The sequence below is a fragment of the Microtus pennsylvanicus genome, chromosome 3 (assembly GCF_037038515.1).
Source record: "Microtus pennsylvanicus isolate mMicPen1 chromosome 3, mMicPen1.hap1, whole genome shotgun sequence".
Classification (NCBI taxonomy): domain Eukaryota; kingdom Metazoa; phylum Chordata; class Mammalia; order Rodentia; family Cricetidae; genus Microtus; species Microtus pennsylvanicus.
The window spans coordinates 12572501-12595511 of NC_134581.1; the positions used below are offsets into that span (position 1 = coordinate 12572501).

At 45.6% G+C, this 23011-nt stretch overlaps 1 protein-coding gene across 3 annotated transcripts in view; it reads left to right on the forward strand.

Annotated features, from left to right (window-relative positions):
* Positions 1 to 23011, forward strand: part of Stac (SH3 and cysteine rich domain) — a 126604-nt gene that overhangs the window by 59914 nt on the left and 43679 nt on the right. For all 3 annotated transcript variants that reach the window (XM_075967690.1, XM_075967691.1, XM_075967692.1), the window contains 4 exons: positions 17790 to 17890; positions 19290 to 19371; positions 20251 to 20366; positions 21970 to 22048. In XM_075967690.1, coding sequence (XP_075823805.1) covers positions 17790 to 17890; positions 19290 to 19371; positions 20251 to 20366; positions 21970 to 22048 — 378 coding nt within the window. The remainder of the gene's footprint in view (positions 1 to 17789; positions 17891 to 19289; positions 19372 to 20250; positions 20367 to 21969; positions 22049 to 23011) is intronic.

Below are 23011 nucleotides of genomic sequence, written 5' to 3' on the forward strand. Positions count from 1 at the left end.
TTTAGCACAAAAATATAGGAATATCCATGGGCTATGAGACCCCAGCCAGCCAGAAAACTGGCAGCAGGGCCTGGCCACCCCATCTTCCATCTCTTCTCTGATACATTTTTAGTTCAAATTTGCACAGTACACAAAGGTCCTCACAGGGAAACCCTTGCTCTGAGTCAAAACCACGCCTAAGAAAGATGCCTTACTGTCCTGTCTAACAGTGTGTGATAGGTTCATTCCCTGCTCTATCTTGTCCACGTTTTAATGTGTGTTCACTGGGCTTAACTTTCAACCTTTTGTCCTGTTGTTTGGCTCTTTGATAATTTCATATGCGTATATAATCATTCTTACTACTCTCGCTCTCTGCCTTTTCTGATGTCCCTGACACCCCTGTCACCAACACCCCCACCAGCTCCAGACCTTTTGTCCTGGTCGTGTCCTTCTGTTTTGCTTTGTGACCCACTGAGTTTAACGAGAGCTGCCAGGGCATGGAAGTATCCAATAGAGCTTGGTGGACCACTCCGGGCTCCGCTGTGTGCTCTTTTGAAAGCAGACATGATGGAATTTTGAATGGATTTTTGACTGAACTTTTCTTTTATTTTTAAATTGGATTTCTATTTCTTATGAAGTATTTGGCTTTCCTGCTCAGTCGGATAGCTCACAGAGCATGAATCACTTGCCACAAAGCCTGGTACCCTGAGTTTGAACTCCAAGACTCACATGGTATTAGAAGAGAACCAATTCCAGAAAGCTTTCCTCCAACATCTACACACACACACACACACACGCACACACATGCACACAATAGATAGGTGGATCTGAAATTAAATAATTAATTAATTGGAAGTAATGAAATATTTGGCTGTCTTACCTTATGTGCTTCTCATTCTTGTCCCCCCAGTGTGTGTGTATGTGTGTTCGCACATGTGTGCAAGTCCCATATGTAGCTTAAGAGTTCTTTTCTTTTAATGACCTCCTGTGTTTCAAAATATATGAGTGTTCTTCTACAAATAATTATACCCATTCCTTATTGTACATTTCTCAAGTATAAATACATTTAGCATTTTGATTAAAGTAAATGTGGTATTATCCCAGTTATGTTTACCAAACTCTTAATAGTAATTTTACACCTACCAAGTGCTTTCCAGTGGTGTTGTTTGTTTGTTTCAAGACAGGGTTTCTCTTTAGCTTTGGAGCCTATCCTGGAACTCACTCTGTAGACCAGGCTGGTCTCGAACTCACAGAGATCTGCCTGCCTCTGCCTCCCGAGTGCTGGGATTAAAGGTGTGCTCTACCAAAGCCCGGCTTGTTGTTGTTTTCTGTGGGGTTGGGGGGTGAACCCAGGACCTTCTGTATGCTCAAGAGTTCCACCACTGAGTTACAGCTGCAAACCCATGTTTTTGTTAACTGCAATGTTCTACAATCTCTGCCCTGGCTGCGAATGAGCTTGCGGTGTGTATACACACCCTAACATCACATTTTCTACATTCAAGCTCTCAGGCATTTCTAGTTTAAATGGTTTCTCAATTCGCCACCTGTTCTATTATCCTTAAATTTTTGTTTCACAATTGTTCAGGCTATATTTGGAGTAATGTTTCAAAAAGGAAGCTAGAAACCAAATCCATGTGGGAGTCAATATGAAGAGCCCCACATGCCTAGCTCAGGAATGCTTGATGGATGGAACATATCCATGCAGGGTTCACTTAATGTCTGTCCCCGCGTGTTCTTCCCACCGTTTCTCTGCTGCTCTTCCCAGATCTGCTAACATGCTCTCTCCCCATATGTTAGTCTACATAAAAAATCAGAAAACTTGAAGATTGTTGCTTTATGTAATTCAGTCAGTCCTGGCCTCCTTTGCTTCTAATAAAGATGTTGATTATGAAGTTTTATTTATTTACTTGTTTGGGGTTTTTTGTTTTGTTTTGTTTCCCCAAATTCTGCTCCAGGTAGCTGATCAATTTTGCCTCTGCCTCTTTTACTGTGATGTCTGGATTTCCTGTGTTGTCAGCCACAAGCAGACCCAGACACTGTTTGTTGGTTTTGACCTGTTTGATGGCCTTTGACTATGGCATAGTAGAAAGACACGAAGGAGATCATCTTTGTAACTTGGTCACTGAGAATCAGCAAGTGACTCGTGTGACAACATGCCACCCCAGAGAGTGGAAGTTGGTGTGTCCAGCTCTCTCTGGTTTTCCCAACTACAGTTATGCTTGTCACTTGTCCGGTGTGAACTGGTGGTATGATTAGAAGAATGGACAAATGAACAACCAATGAGGGACATTACTATCAGAATTAAGCTTGTCGTTATTTCCATGATACACAGAGCAGTGCTCATAATCATGAAGCAGAACTGTGGGTGATTGCAGTAGCCATTGTCTGAGCAGCCCTGCCTTCAGGTCTGGGGACAAACTATGCAATGGCTTTATAAATCCAAGCAAGGAAGGTGAGAGGGAAAACATAGCAGTTAGGTAGTAACCAGGAGGGAGAAGATGCTTCACCACGTGAAGACACAAACCTGAGAGCCTTCCTCCATAAGAGACTCCAGGAAACAGACAGGAAGATGTCAGCAAGACCTCAGTGGCCTCCCAAAATGAACAATCACACCTATGCAGGTGACCAGATGTGGGTGCTCTGAAGCCACATCACTGGAGGAATATAGCTGAGCCCCATTTTTGGTATCATATAGGGGAAGTCAGAAATCTAGAAGAGCTGTCAGAGTCTTGTTCCCTCCATGACACTGGTCACACTTCTATGTATTTCTAAGTCTGCTTCCTCTGCCTGCATACAAGCTGATATTCCACATCTTGGAAATGGCCTTCGGTCCTGTCCGCTAACATCTCATGACAATTAAGGAGGAAGGTGGCCTGAAGAGATGGCATAGTTGATAAAGGCTTCCTTTGCAAGGATGAGGACCTGCGCTCAATGCCCATAACCCAAGTAATACAGCCAGCTGTGGTGGTGTGTGCTCACAATCTCAGTGTCAGGGAAGCCTAGGGCTCAGTGGCCAGCTAGGCTAGCCAAACTGGCACACTCTAGACCATCTATCTCAGAAACAAGGCAGACAGTGTGCTGAAGAATGAAATGTGAAAGGGGGGAGGGAGAGAGGGAGAGAGGGGAAGGAGAAAGAGAGGGAGAGAGGGGGAAGGGGAGGGAGGGAGAGGGGGAGGGAGAAAGAAAAGGAGAGAGAGAGGAGGGAGAGAACGGGAGGGAGGGAGAGGGAGAGAGAGAAGAGGGAGAGGGAGGGAGGGAGAGAGAGGAGGGAGAGGGAGAGGGAGGAGGGAGAGAGAGGGAGGGAAAGGGAAAGAGAGAGGAAGAAGGGAGAGGGAGGGAGAGAGGGGAGAAGGAGGGAGGGAGAGAGGGGGAGAGAGAGAAGGGAGGGAGAGAGAAAAAGGGAGAGAGAGAGGAGGGAGAGAGAAGGAGGGAGAGGAAAGGGAGAGGGGGAGGGAGGGAGAGGGAGAGAGGAGAGGAAGAGAGAAAAAGGGAGAGAGAGGGAGGGAAAGGGAAAGAGAGGAAGAAGAGAGAGGGAGGGAGGGAGAGAGGGGAGAAGGAGGGAGGGAGAGAGGGGGAGAGAGAGAAGGGAGGGAGAGAGAAAAAGGGAGAGAGAGGAGGGAGAGAGAGGGAGGGAGAGGAAAGGGAGAGGGGGAGGGAGGGAGAGAGGGGAGAAGGAGGGAGGGAGAGAGGGGGAGAGAGAGAAGGAAGGGAGAGAGAAAAAGGGAGAGAGAGAGGAGGGAGAGAGAGGGAGGGAGAGAGAGGAGGGAGAAATAGAAGGAGGCAGGGAAAGAGAAGGGAGAGAGGGAGGGAAGGAGAGAGGGGGAGAGAGAGAAGGGAGGTAGAGAGAGAAAGGGAGAAAGAGGGAGGGAGGAAGGGAATATGGGATATAAAAGGTCAGGTTATAAGACAGGGGCCTTCACAGGCATGCACAACTCTTCTTGGGAAAGTAGAAACCACCAAATTGCCAGACACTGCTGTTATCTTATCCATGTAAGAAAAATGTGGCCCTCCCTTCCTGCAAACTGTTTTCTTTACAAGCAATTAATTGGCTGGAGTTTTAAGTGGCCAAGTTTGGGAGGAGAGCCGAAAGCAGACACGATGCGACGTGCAGGAAGGAAACTGGCTCCTCACACACTGTAGATCGTGATGCCCCGGGTGCCTTGGGGACTGCTGGCGCCTCAGTGCAGAGGTGATCATGGAGAGAGTGATGCCGTTCTGCCCAAGGGAAGATTCGGATTTAGAGGTCACACCTTAGCAGAAATAAGAAATGCCTAGGAAGAAGGTTTCAGTGCATAAATAATCAACCAGAGTGAGGAGGACATACAGTCATTCAGGACAAGCTTTGGCTACATGTGGAATAGTTTACCATAGTTTACCCTGCCCCCAGACACAACACCCCCAAACTGCAGCGTGTGTATCCAGAATACACCTTCTCTCCTACAGCCTTTCATTCTGATTTTTTTTATTCTATCCAGAATGTCCAGGGCAGAAGGAAAAGAGACTGAGTCAGTCAAAGTGGAGCTGAAGAAGAAGGGGCGGGGAGAGAAGGCAGGCACAGCCATAATGGTACTGGAAGGGTTTGCCAGTTACCAGCATGGCAGAGCCTTCACACCTGGCCTCTACTTCTTGCCAGAGGTTCAGATGAAGCCACGATGAGTATCAAGAGGCTGCTTGCTTCTGACTTATGAATGATTCCAGATTGAGGCTGATACAGGAACAGAGCATCACCTCCAGCTTGCCATACAGGGGAACCCTGTTGGAGAAAGTGTCCTGCACAGCTATTCAGTTGTCATAGCAGACACTGCTCCACTGACCTACTTTAGGATGGTCCCTACGGTTAGGCTACAACAATAGACATGACATCATAAATGGCAGAATTGGGTCAGTAGTATAAAATAGAGCAGACAAGTCCACATATTGGGGCTTCAAGCCTCCTGAGGTCAAGGGTGGGGAGAAGAGACCCCGCGACTAATCCTACTGAAGTATATCCACTGTCATTAACTAAACACTACCCAGCCATCCAGCCATAGAAACAGAGTGCAGGTCGTGCCAGGAAAGAAAATACAGGTGGAGCAGCTCATCAGGCACCTTTACCTGATGAGCCCTCTCTCTGGCACAGCCACCTTGTGCCCTTGAATCTGGATCTCTCACTGGGACCTGGGGCTCACTAATTGGGCTAGGCTGACTGGCCAGCAAGCCCCAGGGATCCCCTTATCTCTTCCCTCTCAGTGCTGGTATTACAAGTGCCAGCCGCCCTTGCCTGGCTTTCTGTGTGGGCGCTGGGGTTGAGTTCAGGTCCTCTTGTTCACACTTTACCAGCTCAGGTTGTTTTTTCTTTAGTCCCATGAAGTGTTTCATAGCTTTCTACGACACTTCTCTGTCTGTGTCCCCTGCTCCACGGCTTGATGAGCTCTCAGAAGCAAGCTAACATCACATTACCGCTCTTCTCAGGGATGCTAACCCGACTCTGGCAGCTAAAGAAGTGACCTCATGCTCTTGAGTTTGAGTTGTTTGTTCCAAACCCTCCAGTAACTAACAAAGATGGAATAGGGGCTCTGCCCCATCAGACTGATGAAAAGCAGAACCTCTCTCACGACTGATGCCCACAGTCAGTGTTAAAATGGTGAACGATGTCATTTTTGGCTTGTGGACTCTGATCCATTCTTAAATCTCTACACCAAGTACGGTGGCACACATCTGTCCTCACAGCTACACCAAAGAGCCGAGGCAGGAAGATCTCAAATAAGAAATAAGCCTAGGAAATTTAGTAATTGGATGTCTCATAGCAAAATTGTTAAAGGGGGTGAGATGTAACTTAATGGCAGGACATGTGCCTGGTAGGTGTGAGGCTCTGGGCTCCACCTCCAGCACTGTAAAATAATAACTAAAAATAAACAATAGCTTCATGTGCAGAAAGAAGGTTGATATTAGTCATACACGTAAAGACTGGCCTTCTTATTCTTCGGAAGTCTAAATAAATAGGGTACCTCCAGCCTCAAGCTCCAAGAACAAGACTGAAAGAAACAAATGGTGGTAGGATCAGGCTTTTGGAAAAGGGGGACAGGAATCAGCAGCAGAGAGTGTCAAATCCAGGGTCAAGCCATCAGGTCCAAATGTCCCCCAGATGAGCAGGAGAAAGTGGTCATTCAGAAGACACCTTCTCTAGAAGCTTAAGCCAAACACACATCCCAGAAGAAAAGCTGGCCGGCCATGTTTCACATATGAACTGATGGCCCCAGGGGCAAAGGCCATGAACTCCAAATCCAGGAGGCCCTGCGCCAACCCAGCTCTCATTGCTATTTTTAAAGCCAAGTGTGGGTGAGGGGCGGGGGAAAGGAGAGTTTTTCCACTAGTCGTCAGGAACTGAAATAGGAAAGATCAACAGCGGCGTTTATAAACAATGAATGCCATTAATTTTTTGAAGCCAGGACAGGGTTGGAGACGACGTTCTATAGGGAAGAGTTGGGGACATAGGCAGGGAGAGATGGCCAAGGGGTCTTTTCAGTCTTACTAGAAGTTTTCTGCTTGATTAATGGCATTTCAGATTCGCTGGGGAATCTGGAGGATGGCTCCATGGTTAAAGTGTTGACTGGATAAGCAGTAAGCAAGGATGGAGTTGGGATCAAACCCCAGCACCTACATAAAGACAGTAGATGTGGCAGGCATCCCACCTGTAATACTATCTATCACTTTGAAGGCAGAGACAAGGGATGCTCAGAGCAAGCTGGCTAGTTTAGGCCAGCTCTATTGGTGAACTCTGGGTTCAATTGAGAGACCACGCCTCAGCAAATAAGGTGCAGAGAAACTGAAGACTCCTACCATCAGCCTTGGGCTCTACACTTCTCTTTCCTGGAAAACTTGGCCCTGACTTGTAAGTTGAGCTGAGGGTAGCAGAGGAGAGGGGAAGGTTATTTTTAATCAGTTTTGACTGAGCCCCGTGACTAGATTCAGCTGAGATAGCAAACCCGTTCCTTTTTCTTTCCTCTTAAAAGAAACCTGTTGATGGATCCATAGGGTTTCGAGCTATCTAAACATGACGCTCTCATTGCTCAGCTCAAGATCCTTCTAGTACATAATACAGGGAGCACAGTGAGAAGTCTCGGGCTCCTTTCGGGAAGGGTGAGAAACAGCAGGTCACTGAACTGAGCCGGGTCTGCTTAACATCAGCACGGTGTGCCGGAAGTCCGTCAAACCAGGAGGCGTTCACTAGGGTGCTGAGAATCCAAATCCTCCCATGTGCACAGCCAGCACTTTGGCCACCGCCCATCTCCCCAGACCCCGTCATTCTTTCCCAGGCTGCCCCCTTCCCAGCCTTGCCCAGCAATGGGAACACCGAAACCCAAACTGTCACGGCAGTTCCTCTTGTTTCAACATGATCTTACTTTTCTAATTCCTCAAAAATAACACTTCCCTTCAAATACATGTCCAGCTTTGTTTTTTGTTACAAGGGAAATGTGCCCACTGTGGAAAAGGAGGGGATACAAACAAGCAAAAACAAAGCCTGAAAAAGGTTTCTAAGTCCACACGCACACGCAGCGACAGTCCGCCTGGTGCTCACGTCAGCCTTTTAACGCACACGTCTGTTTTAAATGCGTCTTCTAAGGATTGGGGCTCTTTTGCTCTGAGGGAACACTTTTTCCATTATATTTGTGAACATCATGTCAGCCATTAAAATTCTCCCACTGGCCAAAACTCTGGTTTGTTCATGGATGTACCCAACTTTAACTACTGTCCGAGATTGTGGTATTTTGGTTTTTTTTTTTAACATGTCTCACTGTAACTAGAAAAGCTGAAGAAAGCTTTTGTTGCTAATTCTTGGCAATATAGTTATTTTCCTAACACCCAATCCTATGATTGAAAATTCTGTAGGTTTCTGATGTTTAGAACAAAAGCTGATACCAAGGAAACATTTGTCCCAAGTTTACCTAACAACAAGCGATCTCATTTCCATCCCCCAGCTGCCAGGGGTGAGAGTGACTGCCTGTCATACGCGACCAGTGGCTGCTTCGTTTGGGTTTTTCTTTTCAGTTTCTATTTATTTGGAAGAGGGAGGGAAACAATAGAGAACTTTATATCCTTTCCCCTAACTCTTTAGCTCTTTAGTTACTAAGTCTACCATCTTTTTTTTTTTTTTGGTTTGGCTTTTTGAGACAGGGTTTCTCTGTAGCTTTGGTGCCTGTCCTGGAACTAGCTCTTGTAGACCAGGCTGGCCTCGAACTCCCAGAGATCTGCTTGTCTCTGCCTCCTGAGTGCTGGGATTAAAGGTGTGCGCCATCACCGCCCAGTAAAGTCTGTCATCTATTAAATGTTTAATTTTCAAATCCATTTATCTTGCTAGTTGTAGGTTCATATCTTTGGATAATACTGTAGGCCTTTGGCTCTTCGCCTTTATTCCTTCAACTTGTAGGAACCGTTTATAAATCTTATGTAATAACATTGATTTCAACCTCTTTCCGCATCGTGTTTGTGAATTTGTTATTGTTTCGAGACCAAACCTCATGTAACAAAGGCCAGCCTTTCTGTGTAGCCAAGGATGACCTTGAACCCCTGATCCTCTTGTGTCCACCTTTCAATTATGGTACTGTAGATGAGCTACCCCAGACCCTCATGCACACTAGACATATTCCACCAACTGAACCAGCCCCCAACCACTGTGACTATACTTTATGTGATCAATTTTAATCAATATTTTGGTATATTGCTTATCATGAAACGATGCTTAGAGTCACTCTTATTAAGATTAAATAAGCTAGTACTTAAATTTTCTTCAGATTATTTATTAGTTTCAACTCTTAGTTTCTTGCCCCATACAAACTTTATTACCGAACTCCTTCTAAATAAGCACCTGTTGCTTTCTCCAGAAAGGAAGCAGCGGCCACGCCACATTTGTGTCTAATTCTCCTCTCACTGCTGCTGGGAGGAGTCGCCTTCAGCAAGCCCTGAGTTATTCCTTCCCCTTCCTTCCCCTTCCTTCCCTCAAGCGCGGAGTTCTTCGAGATATTATTTGGCTCTTTCAATCCACATTATTGCTTATGCCATTCGTTTGTCCCGGTATCAGCCATGTCCTGGCTTACTCACTACTGGACTTCGTTATAACAGATTATTTTTCATTTTGCAGTTCTGGGGCACACGCTCTTCAAGAGTTGTCTTGTGTTAATCAGTTTTTATTCAATATACAAAGTAATGGCTTTCGTGGTGACATTCGTTTATGTCTATATCATTATACACAGTTTCACCTCTTCTTTTCGTCACCTTGTCCACTTCTCAAAACGTCTTATCCACTTCCTCAACCACTCCTCTCTCTACTTCATGTCACACATATTTCCTTATTCCTTTCTGCTGTCCCCTTTCCACTCTCTAGATCCCTTCCTACATCTAGTCTATTCTTATTCATAGGTAGTAGATAGGTTGATGATAGATCGATGGATAGGTGCTTAGATACACAGACAAATGACAGATAGATGGATGGATGGATTCTGTACATGAGAGAAAACCTACAGTATTGTCTATTTGAGGTCCTAATCCGGTTTATTTCCATAACGACCTCCAGTCCTATCCATTTTCCCATTGAAAGGTTTGACTATGAAACTATTCCCTAGTAGAAGCCAACATGCCCAGGTTCCCGCAGCAGGTATTTCTGGAGGGACCTGCTTCTTGGTAAATACAAGACTGCTCCCAAACCGTGGTTCGTCAATGTCACATTAAACACCACAAAGGTTTTCTCATGCTACTAGGAATAGCATAATTATCACTGGAAGCTCCATGTGGGAGAGAGCTCTCCAGGGTAAGGGGAGGAGAATGATTCTGTCGCTATCCCTCCTCAGGGCTTTAGACAAGGCCAAGACCCAGTGTTCTCTCCGCTGCAGCTTCTCTTGTTCCCATCCCCATAGTGGAAAGCATGGCAGCTGTCAGTCAGTGTACTCAGGACATTCCTGCTGCATTCCCATGGCTTCTCCAGTTCTGGCCTGATCTCAGTATCATCAAAGTTCCACACCTGACTGGCCCATTTTCTGTCCTGTGAATGAATACATATGTGTTTATCTTGAATTGATTTTTGATTTGTTTGGGTTTTTTCTCCTTAGTGTCTTTTCCCTCTTTGATCATCTTGGGTGTGGCCCTCTGATGCAGTTCCTTGGAACTCTCTAGGAGGCCCAACTCATGACATCCACATAATCCTCGTGTGTAATGTGGCTGGGACTCTTAAAAACTTTTAGCAAGATGATTTGCAGCAAGTAGATAGAGGGTTTTCAATAATGGACTTCTTTCCTGAGTATTTAATAAACGCTCATGTAGAAACTTAAATATTACCCAAATAAAAATATTAATATGCTTGATAAGTGCGATTCACTTCCCTGTAGAATGAATTCCTCTATAAACAATGTATTTCATTAGTGTTTTATAACATATTCATGTGCAAATGTACTTAAGCCTAGCAGTTTATGAAGAAGGGGCTTCTTTTTTAAAGATTTTGTTTTATGCATATGAGTACTTTGCCTGTATGTATTTGTATGTATGTAAACCACGTGCATGCCTGGTGCCCACAGAGGCTAGAAGGCACCACGTGGGTGCTGTGGACTGATCTGGGTTCTCTGCAAGCGCAGTAAGTACTCTAAATGGCTGGGCCATCCCTCCAACCCCTCGAGACTAACTTCCACGCAGCGAGGACCACCTTGCCTGTTTGTCACTCTAAAGGAGAGCTTTGGAGACGATGCACTCAGGAAGACGGATGCATTCAGACTTGTACTAAAGTGTGGCCAGTTCTTTAGTTTGCCGTAGCTAGCTCACACTTAAGGAATCTGAAGTAGTGACCCCGGAGTAAGTCGCTGCTCAGGAGGTGAAGATCTGCTTCTCTCAGCACCACATATCAGCAACTCAGAACTGAGCACTTTGTCTAAGGTCTCAGAGCACAGGAGTCTATGCCCAGCTTTTTCCACTCTGCCATGCTGTCTTCATAAATTACACCTGTATACACATGCACACATATCCAGATATGAACAACCAAATATAGCTTATACATAGAAGGCATAGTAATTTGTTAAACTATCATCTTATTTTTGTATTTTATTGTCTTACAACGCCAGTTTTATAAGAATCAACCAAAATCTTTGAAGCTGGCTCAGTGGGGAAGACTGAGGTCCTGAATTCAAATCCCCAGTACCACAAAACAACCCCAGTTGGCAATGCTGCAAATGCCAACAACCCCAGTTCTAGGTGGCAGAGACAGGAAAATCCTCCAAGCTTGCAGGTCAGCCAGGCTAGCAGATACAGCAAGCCACAGGCTCAGTGAGAGCCCTGTCTCAAGAAAAGAAAAGAGAAGGAGATGAAGGAAGACATTTGCCACTCTGCTCTGTTTCCCATGTGTGTGCAGTGGGCACACACACCAACACACAAACAGGCACCCCTCCACACACACACATACACACACATACACACATCAGACCACACACAAACATATACACCAAAAAAGTGTAAATACCAAGATTAGAATACGATTTTGACTAAAGGAGAAATATCCTTTATCATTTTAAAAGATAAAGTAGTATTCAGGGGAATAGATGCATAGCCTACCTGGGAACACCAGAGCAGACATAGGCTAACACTCTTGCAGTCTTGACTGGCGTGTTCCTGACTATCAGCAATTGTCGTGACAAGGCCGCTTGTTTGTCCCTAGCTGCTCAGCCCCGGAATAATCACACAGAAACTGTATTAATTAATACTGCTGGCCCATTAGCTCTGGTTTCTTATTGGCTAACTCTTACATCTTAATTTAACCCATTTCTAGTAATCTGTGTACTGCCACGTGGCAGTGGCTTACCAGGTAAGTTCCAGTGTCTGTTTATGGTGGGGCTACATGGCTTCTCCCTAACTCCTCCTCCTTTCTCCCAGCATTCAGCTTAGTTTTCCCTGCCTACCTAAGTCCTGCCCTATCAACAGGCCAAGGCAGTTTCTTTATTCACCAATGGCATTCATAGCACACAGAGGGGAATCCCACATCAAGCAATCACCCACTTAGAGGGTTTAGCATGCATAGTGGGAAGAATTCCCTGTGTATTTTACCTCCACATTGCATGTTTTCTAAGGCTCACACTGAGCTGCAGGCCAGTACAGCCCTGATACTTGTCAGCCCAGGGAGCTTTTTAAGACTTTTTATTTTCATGTAGATGCATGTGTGTACTTGTGTCTATGTGTATATATGGCACATGAGTGTCAGTGTCCAGTGAGGCCAAAAGAGAGTGTCAGAACTCCTGGGGCTGGAGTTACAATCTGTTAGGAGCCATCAGACTAGAGTGCTGGGAACTGAACTTGGGTTGTCTCCAGTTCCTGAGGGCTTATTCTTATGTCCTCAACCAAGAATGGGACCAGAATGTCTCCTCTGAGGAAAATGTTGTAATAGTTCATTTGCAGCCCCAGAAACTTTAAAACCCTGGATATCTTGCTATTTCTCACCAACCCCATTCTTATTGATCATACTTGTCTTTATATTTTCTCATCTGAAGAAACAGTCAGACTTTGGGGGCAGTGGGGTAGGTCGTGGCTGTCTTCCTAGTATTGCTCTTTCAATCTCAGTGAAGGAAATATGGATAGATGAGGGTTGAGATCTATTGATTCACAAAAGGCTAGCAGAAGGCTACCAAGAAAGGAAGAGAGCTAAGTTTCACAGCAGGATAGACTGGACCCTCATCCTCTTTCCTTTCCCAACCAGGTTCCTGCTCCCAGGCCTTAGTTCTATAGAAAGGGGAGGTGGCTAGCTCCACTTCAGAGGATTACTGAGATAATAGGAAGAGTGCACCAGATCTCCTCTGGTTTAGGAAGCTAAGCAGGGTTGGGCCTGCCTAGTGCTTGGATGGGAGACCACAGAAGGACTAGAAAGCTCCCCAGCAGTGTGTCACATACTCAGCCTTTGTTCATTCTTCCCAGTGAAGCTGTCATCTATGTCTGTCCCCTCCTCCTTGGCTAAAATAACAGTTTACATGCAAACCACAAGGGTCACTTATTAATCAAATGAATAAACCTGAAAGGAATTATTTCTCCTCAATAGCTCAATTACTTTTAATTCTTTCTTACAGTATCAAGATAAGAATTCAAGTTCCTGACCTCTAGTATAGTGTTCCTCCTCTCAGGTGTGTCCATGTGTGTGTATGTGCTCACTGACAAACTCAGTTTCTTTAAATTGCCCTTTGTCCCGATCCCAAGAGATGGAATCATGCTCCATGCCTTCATTTGGCTTTGCCAGCCTTGTGTGACTTTAGGATCTTAGAAATAGTCTCATATCCTTATATCAAAGAAAACTGGCATGTCAGTGTAGTGGAAATGCATGCCATACCCTGTATGTGTTGGTTAGTAACTACAATATGTAAATACACACACACACACACACACACACACACTGCCACTCAGGAACACAGCATCCCCTCCTCTAGTGTACTCAGGCTGTATAAGTTACCCGCCTGGGCATCACACCGCAGCCATTTGGTTATCAGACCAGCTCTGTCACAGGGCCCATGTCGGTCATCCCACTTGACCTCCTCCTAAAGGCTTCTACCACCTCCCATCACAAGAAGATGGAAAGTATAATTCATGCGGTGTTTTCAAAAAGGGAAGAGACAGGAAGGTTTTGTAGTCACATAAATTTCATTATGGTATAATGTTACAATTTTCCTTTTTATTGTTAGCTGTGGTATAAATTAACCTTATCATAGGAAAGAATAGGAATAAAAGCAGTATATTTAGAATTCAGAACTACCCGTGGTTTCAGGCATAAAGTGGAAATCATAACCCTAACATATACGGGTGAACTGCTATATTTATAGATGTTCATGTTTATATATAGGGTTATACATTCTTGAAGTATTTTTCCCAAGCTGGCACATGTCTGTAACTCAGGCACTGAGGAGGCTGATGTAGGCTTACATAGCATTCTTGAGTCTTGTCTCAGAAGAAAAAAAAAAACTGTTTGCTCAAAATCATAGTTTAAAACATTTTTTATAATGTGATTTACATTAATTTTCCTCAAATGATCTGTAGTTGTTAATTCTACAATGGGACAAACTTGAAGCAATCTAAACATTTATATGATTAACTTTTAGCCCTTGTTTGTTGCTAATTCGAATACTGCAGTATAGCTAGATGTCTTTCCTTTCACAGGTGGTTCTCCCCACCCCACCCCATAATATTTCTCTAATCAAGGGCTCTCAGTTGTTATAGCTTACTTTAACTTTGACATTATATGGAACTTTCCCAAGAGTCAAGCAATGTTTCAGTGCCGACATCCTTACAAACTTGATCTAGCCAGTCTAAGTGTGGTGGCACACGCCTGGGCCCTCAAAACTTAGGAGGAAAGTCAAAAAGATCATACCTAGTTAATTCAAAGCCAGGCTGTGCTATATAGCCAGACTTGGTCTCAAAAGTGTAAAAGCAAAAGGAAAAAAACGAGAGCTGGGGATATAGCTTACTTACTAGTAAAGCCCCTGTCAATCATAAGCTTAATCTCCAGTACCACAAAAAGAAAAAATTAAACAGTATGGCCAACTGTTTAAAATACATACCTAATAATTTTCATTAATAGCATGGCATTCTAATCCAGTAGATGTAGCTACCAGCATGGAGGGGGGAAAATCAATCTTTGCATATAGTTTCTCTCTCTCTCTCTCTCTCTCTCTCTCTCTCTCTCTCTCTCTCTCTCTCTCTCTCTCCTCTTTCCCTCCCTGCCTCCCTCTGTGGGGGGGGCTGTTTTTTGAGTTGGAACACATGTGGCAGTCAAATGACCAGATGTTGGTCCACATCTTTTACCTTGTTTGCGACAGGGTCTCTTGTTGTTGGCCACTGTGTTCTCTGAACCAGGTGACCCACCAGCTTGCAGGGATCCCATCTCTCCCAACTTCCCGTGAGAATGCTGGGGTTTCAGGCGTGTGCTATGGAAAGGAGGCACATGAGACTTCAAGGGGTTCTAATGGTCCATGCTCAGGTCCTCACTCTTACACGGGAAGCACTTTAACCCAGACACATTTCCCCAGCCCTGATGGAAAAGCGTCTAGGTGTTTTTCCCCAACATATATGTGTAGACTTCCTTACACTGTAGCCTTGAGCATTTAGTTCTGAATGGATGGCTCAGTAACCCCCTGTTTAACACATTACTTAACGTAATACAAGATCATGAAACAGCCCGTTATGTAGACCCTAATCAGTATTGTACTGGCCTTAACCTGCTCTATTTGTTTTTTTTTCTTTAATTTATTTATTTATTAAAGATTTCTGTCTCTTCCCCGCCACCGCCTCCCATTTTCCTCCCCCTCCCCCAATTAAGTCTCCCCCCAGCCCGAAAAGTAATCAGGGTTCCCTGTCCTGTGGGAAGTCCAAGGAACCCCCACCTCCATCCAGGTCTAGTAAGTTGAGCATCCAACCTGCCTAGGCTCCCACAAAGCCAGTGCGTAACCTGCTCTATTTGAAGTTACGTCTCAGCACATGAGAACCCTCTCTCCACACGGCTGCTAACAGTACAGTGTCATAATGAGGTAGTTAAGGGATCAGAAGTGTGTGGCTGCATTTTGAAGTTCGAAGAGCCAGTGTGGACATATTAAAATTCAATACTATATACTTCTCTCTAGTCAGACACAAGGGAACACACAACAAAGCCTTGGAGGTGGAAGGCAGGAGTCACAAAAAGAAGTCAGACCAGGCCTTCTCCAAATCTTTCTAGAATAAACCAGGACCACTGCAGTGATCCAAATCACTCTCTCCCCGATCTCTGAAGTTGAGAGTAGAAGCTTTCCCCCTTCGGTCAAGCTTGTCATTGCACAGCGGAAGTGGGCACACCTCGCACCGAGTCATTGCTGTCACTGCGCAGTGGAAGTGGGCACACCTCACACCGAGTCATTCCTGGCGGTCTGATTCAAGCCAAGCAGCGGAGTATGAAAGCAGGCCGAAAAACCGGAGTCAGGAAAAGGAAATGTATAGATGAGGGAAAACAGACCATCATTTATAATGACGCCATTTCAGAGGCCAACTCACAGGGAAGCCACTTCCTTTTGAAGATCTTGCTTACCTTCCCATGCAGGCACAGATAGTGAGCTCAGAATTGAAATGGAAGTCACTGCTTTCCAAGGCCAGTCTTTGGAAATACAACTTGCTTTACCTGAGGGATTATTCTCGGAAAAGGGGGGGGGGCTTTTTTGCCACAGTGTATAAACAAGTAATATGCTTTCATGGTGTGTATGTGCGTGTGTGCATGCGTGCAAGCGTGTATTGTACACGCATACATGCACGCACATGCTGAGGGGGCAGCTTCAATCATAGCAGAGACAGGTCCTCTGTTAAATGGTGCTTCCTGAAGGGACTTTCCAGGTGGCACCTCCCAGTGGACAAGCTTACAAGTTGCTTTTCCACACGAACTGTGCATCCTTGCATTTCTTTGTTATAACATCTAATTAATCCCAACTTCATCACCATGTACATTAAGCAATTCTGCCAAAATGGGAGGAGGTAGTTGAGGCAAGCTGTGAAAGAAAGGAACAAGGTGGGACCTCGATTGCCTTGGGACAAATTACATCCCCTGACTTCTCATTTTTAAGATTAAACAATGCAGATAGAACTTCACATCCCTCTCAGCTACTGGATACTCCTCCAGTGTCAAAGAGTCTGCTCCCATGAGGTACCTCAGATCTGTCACTGTTGCTTCACTGTGTGCTGGGATCATGAAGGGATTTGTTCATTAGTTTATTTAATGTGTTGTGCACAGGGCAAGGTTTGAAGCAGCACACCAAGGCACACCAGCCTTGGTCTCATTGAGTTCACCCTCCAGAAGGAAAGAGAAACAAAAGCACGCTTTCAAGTAAATGCTTGTTTTTAGTTATGATGAATGTTCTAAAAGATAGTCCCAGGGTGCTGCAAGAAAGAACCTTAGAGGGCTGGGTTGTGGCTCAGAGACTTGAGTGCATATCTAACATGTGTGAGACCCCAGTGTTCATCTCCAGTATGAAGAAGGGGGAGAGATAAAGGGAGAGGCTGGAGAATTAGAGGGGGAGAAGGAGAGACAGAGACAAGACAGAGAGATGAGAGTAACGGAGTAACAGGATGGAAGTAAGAGGGAGAAGAGGGAAGAGAAGAAGATGAGGGAGAGGATGAGAGGAGAGGACGATGAAAGAAGGGAAGGGAGGACAGAAGGAGGAAGAGGGGGGTGGTGTGGAGATACAAGGAAGGAAGGGAAATCCTTGGTATGAATGACAGAGTCAAAATATGAAGGGGTCACTAGACAAGTGAAGAGAGACCGAGCAGCGTTGCAGATATGGAAAGCAGCGCATGCAGGGACCCTGAGGGACTAAAGAGCTAAGCCATCCAGAGAACTGAAAGAAAGTCACATGACTGACAGCTCATAAGCATGAGGGATTGCAAGCTTCCCTCCACTACTGCCACACCTCCCCGTCACGGTGAGCAGGTGAGAATGGGTGAGTTGTTAGGACCAGCATGACTCAGCAGGGTTCAAAAGAGAAGAGATGGACGATGGACTACCAGCATGAACAGTAAAGAACATGGATTTTGCTAACCTGAATTAAGACAAAGAAAGCACGGGTGTTCAGACTTGCTAACATCACGAACATAAAAAGGAAAAAACCAGAGTGGATATCTTAAGCAGGAAATGTGAGGTGGGGGAGAGGATACATTATATTAAAATTTTCCATTTATAAAGTTTCCTGAAAAGCAATCTTCAGATAAGAATTAACTGGCTAGAAGTTTCCCTTTCTTTCAGTGATTTCTGACCAGACCACAGGAAAGGGCAGGCTGTACCTAACCAAAGTGTGCTGTGTGCCTGACAGGAACACACGCTAAGCACGGACTGCGCTGCGGGGCCTGTAAGATGAGCATCCATCACAAGTGTGCAGACGGCCTGGCACCCCAGCGCTGCATGGGCAAGCTGGTAAGGGCTGGTGAGGACAGACAGAGCCCTGGAACACTCTTGAGTCCTTAGGAGTCTGTCCCAGGGAAGCCACACCAGAGAAACGCCTTCTCAGGAGTTGTGAAGCGACCCCAGAAGCACTGAAATTGGCACAGTGAAGGAGCTGAGACGTGCCAATATCTGTAACGAATGCGCTACACCGGACAGGAGTCCGACCCTCAGAGAGTGTCCCACCTCTCAGGTGGGGACTTCTCAGCTGTAGCGCTTCATTCCTCTTCCTGGGACAATTCAGGCTTTCAGAGTGAACATTAAACATTACAGGAGCGCCCCCATCAGCCAGTGCAAACTAGGGTGCTTTGATACTGTGTGGTCGCCATTAGCTGTTGAGTGGGGGTGGAGAGAAGACTGAAGCTAACACACACACACACACACACACACACACCTGAGTGTCCCTGTGACAGTCATGTAGGTCAGACTAAAGGAGATCTCCCAGTCTGTGCACATCTGCTCAGGCCATCTCAGGAGTGTGGCCTTCAGTCCCAGTGTACATCCAAACACGTTTTAAAGACCACTGAACCCAGAGTGTCCAAAGTATTACACCAAGAGTGTCTGCCATAGGGAAGTAGCAACAGTCTCCAGCCCGGGAAGGAATTCTGATGTCTTCTCTGACTCTAAGGAAAAGTTCATGATAACTAGGGACAATGGCTTAACACCAGATGCAATGCTATCAAAGACCTGCTTTAGGGTGGGGAGCTGCCTCTAACCCCAATCTCTAGCAGTGCTCAAAGATGAGCACCACTTGCAAGAGATGTATGAGGATTCATAGATGCTTACGGGTTTCAAGTCACCTGCCAACCCTGGGGTGTATCAAATCCAGGTCCTTAGAAAGTGCATCCAGTGACTCTGGCTTGCAATCTGTCCCTGTCTGTATTTCCAAGGATACTTCCAACAAGCCAAGGGAAAGACCACAGGTCAGAAACACAACCGAACCCAGAAAGCAAAGCTGATGGTTCTGGGTACACTCTGAAAGCCTACAAGGGCCTTGGGCATGTCCTGATCTCTACCTTCCCCTGTGTGGGCTTTCTATCATCTGAAGCACCCATAGTAAGCTGTGGTGGAAAACTGAGATATGTATTCTGGGGTGGGGGTGAGGATTCAGCACATAGTGAGCTTATAAGAACAGAGTAGAAGAGGCAAGGACAGAAGGCTGGGAGCTTACCTTCTAGATGAAACATTAGCTTGCTCACCTCCCTCTGTTCCTCTATCCCCTTCCCCTAGTCAGTGGTAAATTATAACAACAGCAGGCTATGTCAGTACATTCAAGGGAGGCAACAACTGGCTTTATCTTTAGAACTGCTGCTTAGTTTTTTTCTATCTCCTCTCTGACATTAAGTCTTTCTCATTTTCATTCTCTCTCCAGCCAAAGGGATTTCGGCGTTACTACAGCTCCCCTTTGCTCATTCATGAGCAGTTTGGATGCATTAAAGAAGTTATGCCCATTGGTGAGTTGGGACGAGGATGCACGGAGGTGCCAGTGATGACGGTGACCCTATAGGAGCTGCAAAGCCAGTGGAATAGCAGAGCTTCTTAGCTCTAATAATTTCTGGAGATGAAACATATGCTCTCCCTAATGGAGTTTAAAAGAGCAGTGTCAACCGGGCAGTGCTGGCGCACGCCTTTAATCCCAGCACTCGGGAGGCAGAGGCAGAAGAATCTCAGTGAGTTTGAGGCCAGGTGGGACTGTTACAGAGAAACCCTGTCTTGGAAAAACTCAAACAAACAAACAAACAAACAAAAAGCAGAGTTTCAAAAGTAGACGCCATACTTTCCAGACCTTCAGCAACAAGACAACATACTTGTCCAGCCATCAGCATCAAAGGACGCGCCCATGCAACCATCAGCATAGGACATGGCACCCTGCAGCCCATGTACAGACTTAGCTCCCTATTTATCAAGTGTCATTGAACTTCAGCCATATGCTGTAAGATGGGGCCAGTATTCACTACTTCTCACAATTGTTTATATATGTATCTAGTATATATACAACTATATATAGCATAAATATAATATTCAATAATATATTAATATAGTATGTATAATATAATACATATTTACCAATGCTGAGTAGAAACTCAGCAAATGACACATACTGTTTAATAAAGTGCATCTAAAGATGTGGTGTGGATATCTTCTCTCATGTTCTTATCAGTTCTGGCTGGATGTGTAGAGTTCCACACAGAGGCAAGGGCATTTAATGTGAGCCCTCGTCCATTGATTGGGAAAGAAACCTGACCCTGGTCAGGTCCCCAAGACTCTTTGACAGAGATCTGGCTTCTTGGGTCAGCTGGGCTCTCTGAAATGGGTCTCTTCTTCTTTTGCAGCTTGTGGCAATAAGGTGGATCCCGTGTATGAGGCCCTCAGATTTGGCACTTCCCTGGCCCAGAGAACAAAGAAGGGCAGCTCAGGCAGTGGGTCTGACTCACCCCCCAGAACCTCGGTAATTGACCTCGTCTTCTGTTCCGTAAAGTTTTCTGGGTGGGAAGGGGAGGAGGTGGCTCAGCTATCTAAGAACTAGTGGGCAAGCATGAAGACCCAAGTTTGAATCCAAGAAGCCACGTAAAAGCTGTGGCAGTTCTTGTGACTGACTGTAATCCCAGTACAAGGGGATGGAGGGAGGGAAAGAGGGAGAGAGGGAGAGAGAGAGAGAGAGAGAGAGAGAGAGAGAGAGAGAGAGAGAGAGAGAACAGGTTCCTCAAACTCACTGGCTACCCAACCTCAACAAGTTGTTGAGCTCGAAGCTTAGTGGCAGGCAAACAGGTGTGCACTCCTTGCCCAGTGGTAGAGAGAGTAAGAACATAGGTCAGGCATGCAAGACTAGAAAGCCTTCTGAAGCCACACGATTGCTAAGAAGCCATCCTTAACTCATGGAAAGCTTTGTTCTTCCACTGACTTCCAAAATAAAAAAAAAATTATAATCATGTTTCATTGTCTACGTGAGTGAAGCTCTCGAGAAGAAAAGTGGCAATTAAAAGAATTAAGAGCAGCTTCCATGTGTTCTCCTAGCTCATGCATAACACGGACACCAGCTAGGTCTGCCTTCTCAGGAATGTGAATTAGCTGTGGTAGTTTGCTGGCACTGTAGGGGACGCTAAAGAGGAAGGGGACAGACATCCCCATCCTTTGGTTCAGTTGGTTGTAAAGACTAAACCCACATAGAAGAAAGCACTGTTTAGCATTTCTGGAAGACACACTTACATGTCTCGTTCTATTTTATTAAGAATGAGAGTGTAACAGCTGTGTCAGGGTTATTACAATGGCCATTCCACGTGAGCCCTGAAGGATCTGCTAATAAAATGGAAGTGTTTGGCTCTGGTGGACACTGTCTCTCGGCACGTAGAATATTACTTGTGCCATTGTACATGTGTTTTACTGTATGCCAATGTTCCCATGAGGGTATGCAAATGTGTGTGCATGAATATGGAGGTCAAAGGTCAAGGCAAGGCATTTCTCTCCTCTCACTTGCAACCATTTTAACCATGTTTTTTCTGACATGAAGTTTCTCAGTAACCCTGAGGCTCACCAGGTCAGCTCACCTGGCCAGCCAGTAAGCTCAGGGATCTGCTTGTCCCAGTGGCCCCCCGATACTGGGGTTATAAGCACCGGTCCCCCATGCCTGGTTTTTATGTAAGTGTGGGGGATCCAGACTAAGGTTCTCATGCTCATACCACAACCACTTTAAAAACTGAGCCCTCCCCAAGCTCCTGGAATTTGTGACATGACCTGATGACCTTCTGAAGAGGGTATCATTCTCATTGGAAGTTCAAATGGTGATGTTAACTCTCAGCTACTGGAAGAACCATAGAAATGGAGCTAAATGTGATTTAAATAAAAATATGCCAAAGTGTGTGAGTATATGTGGACAATTGTATGCCCCTTAGCATGCCAATCAATGACGGACCGTATATAACAACTGAAAATTCACAACTGCAATTCAAATCCCTCTCTAGATCCAGAACGGACATTAAAGTTCTATACTCAGTTGGCCCATGATACATCATGGCTCACTGGCTTACTCTGTGCTCTCTCCTCTTTTCTCCAAGACGTCAGAGCTCGTGGAGGTTCCTGAAGAGGCTGATGGATCAGGAGACGGATCTGACCTCAGGACACGCAGCAACAGTGGTGAGTGAAGACCAGCCTGCAGGGACTGGAGCACACTCCCAGGCTGCAAGGGCTGAATCCTTTTTTTCACACCCCTCTCATTCTCTGATAGCTCTGGTGAGTGGAGAACCATCATGCAGGGACCAGAGTACACTCTCAGGGGTACAGGGCTGAGTCCATTCCTTTCATGCCCCTCTCATTCTCTGATAGCTCTGTGAGTGGAGAACCAGCCTGCAGGGACCGAAGCACACTCTCAGGGGCACAGGGCTGAGTCCATTCCTTTCACGCCCCTCTCATTCTCTGATAGCTCTGGACTGTGACATAGTCAAGAGTCTGTGTTCTTGAAGAAAGGTGGGTGTCCATTCCAGGCAGTTCCAGTGCTCTGAGTCCATTTCCCTCCACGCTGTCTCCTGTGTTCTCGGACCTACAGGTCTGGCCATTAAAAGGCTCAGGAATTGTTTACAACCCTTCTGTGAATGAGTTTTTCCTCCAATGACACAGATTACGTCTGAAAACCTGACCTCTTGTACGTTACTTTGTGCCACATCTGAGACGCCTGAATCAGGTGGGCAGTGGCGCCAGGCAGAGAGAGTGGGACACGTTAATTCCTTAAATGAGATGAAGACTCGAAAATAGCTGTGAGAGAGAGGAAATACCTCAGTAAGTGCTTGCCTTGAAAGTGTAAGGACGTGAGATGGATGTCTAGAATCCACATTAGAAAGGGTGAAGGCGGATGGTGCCTGAGGAGTCATAGCAAAGGTTGACCACACCAGCTTCCACAAACACTGGCACACATGTACACTCAAGCCTGTACATCATCTATGCCTGCACATGTAAGAACATGCATATGAATGTGCAAGCACGCAACACACACATATGCATACACACTCACACACTAAAAAAGAAAAGCAATAAGGAGTCTGATTGTTCTATCAGAGTGGCAAAGTTCAGCACATACATCAGGCAACACATAAAACTACAGCT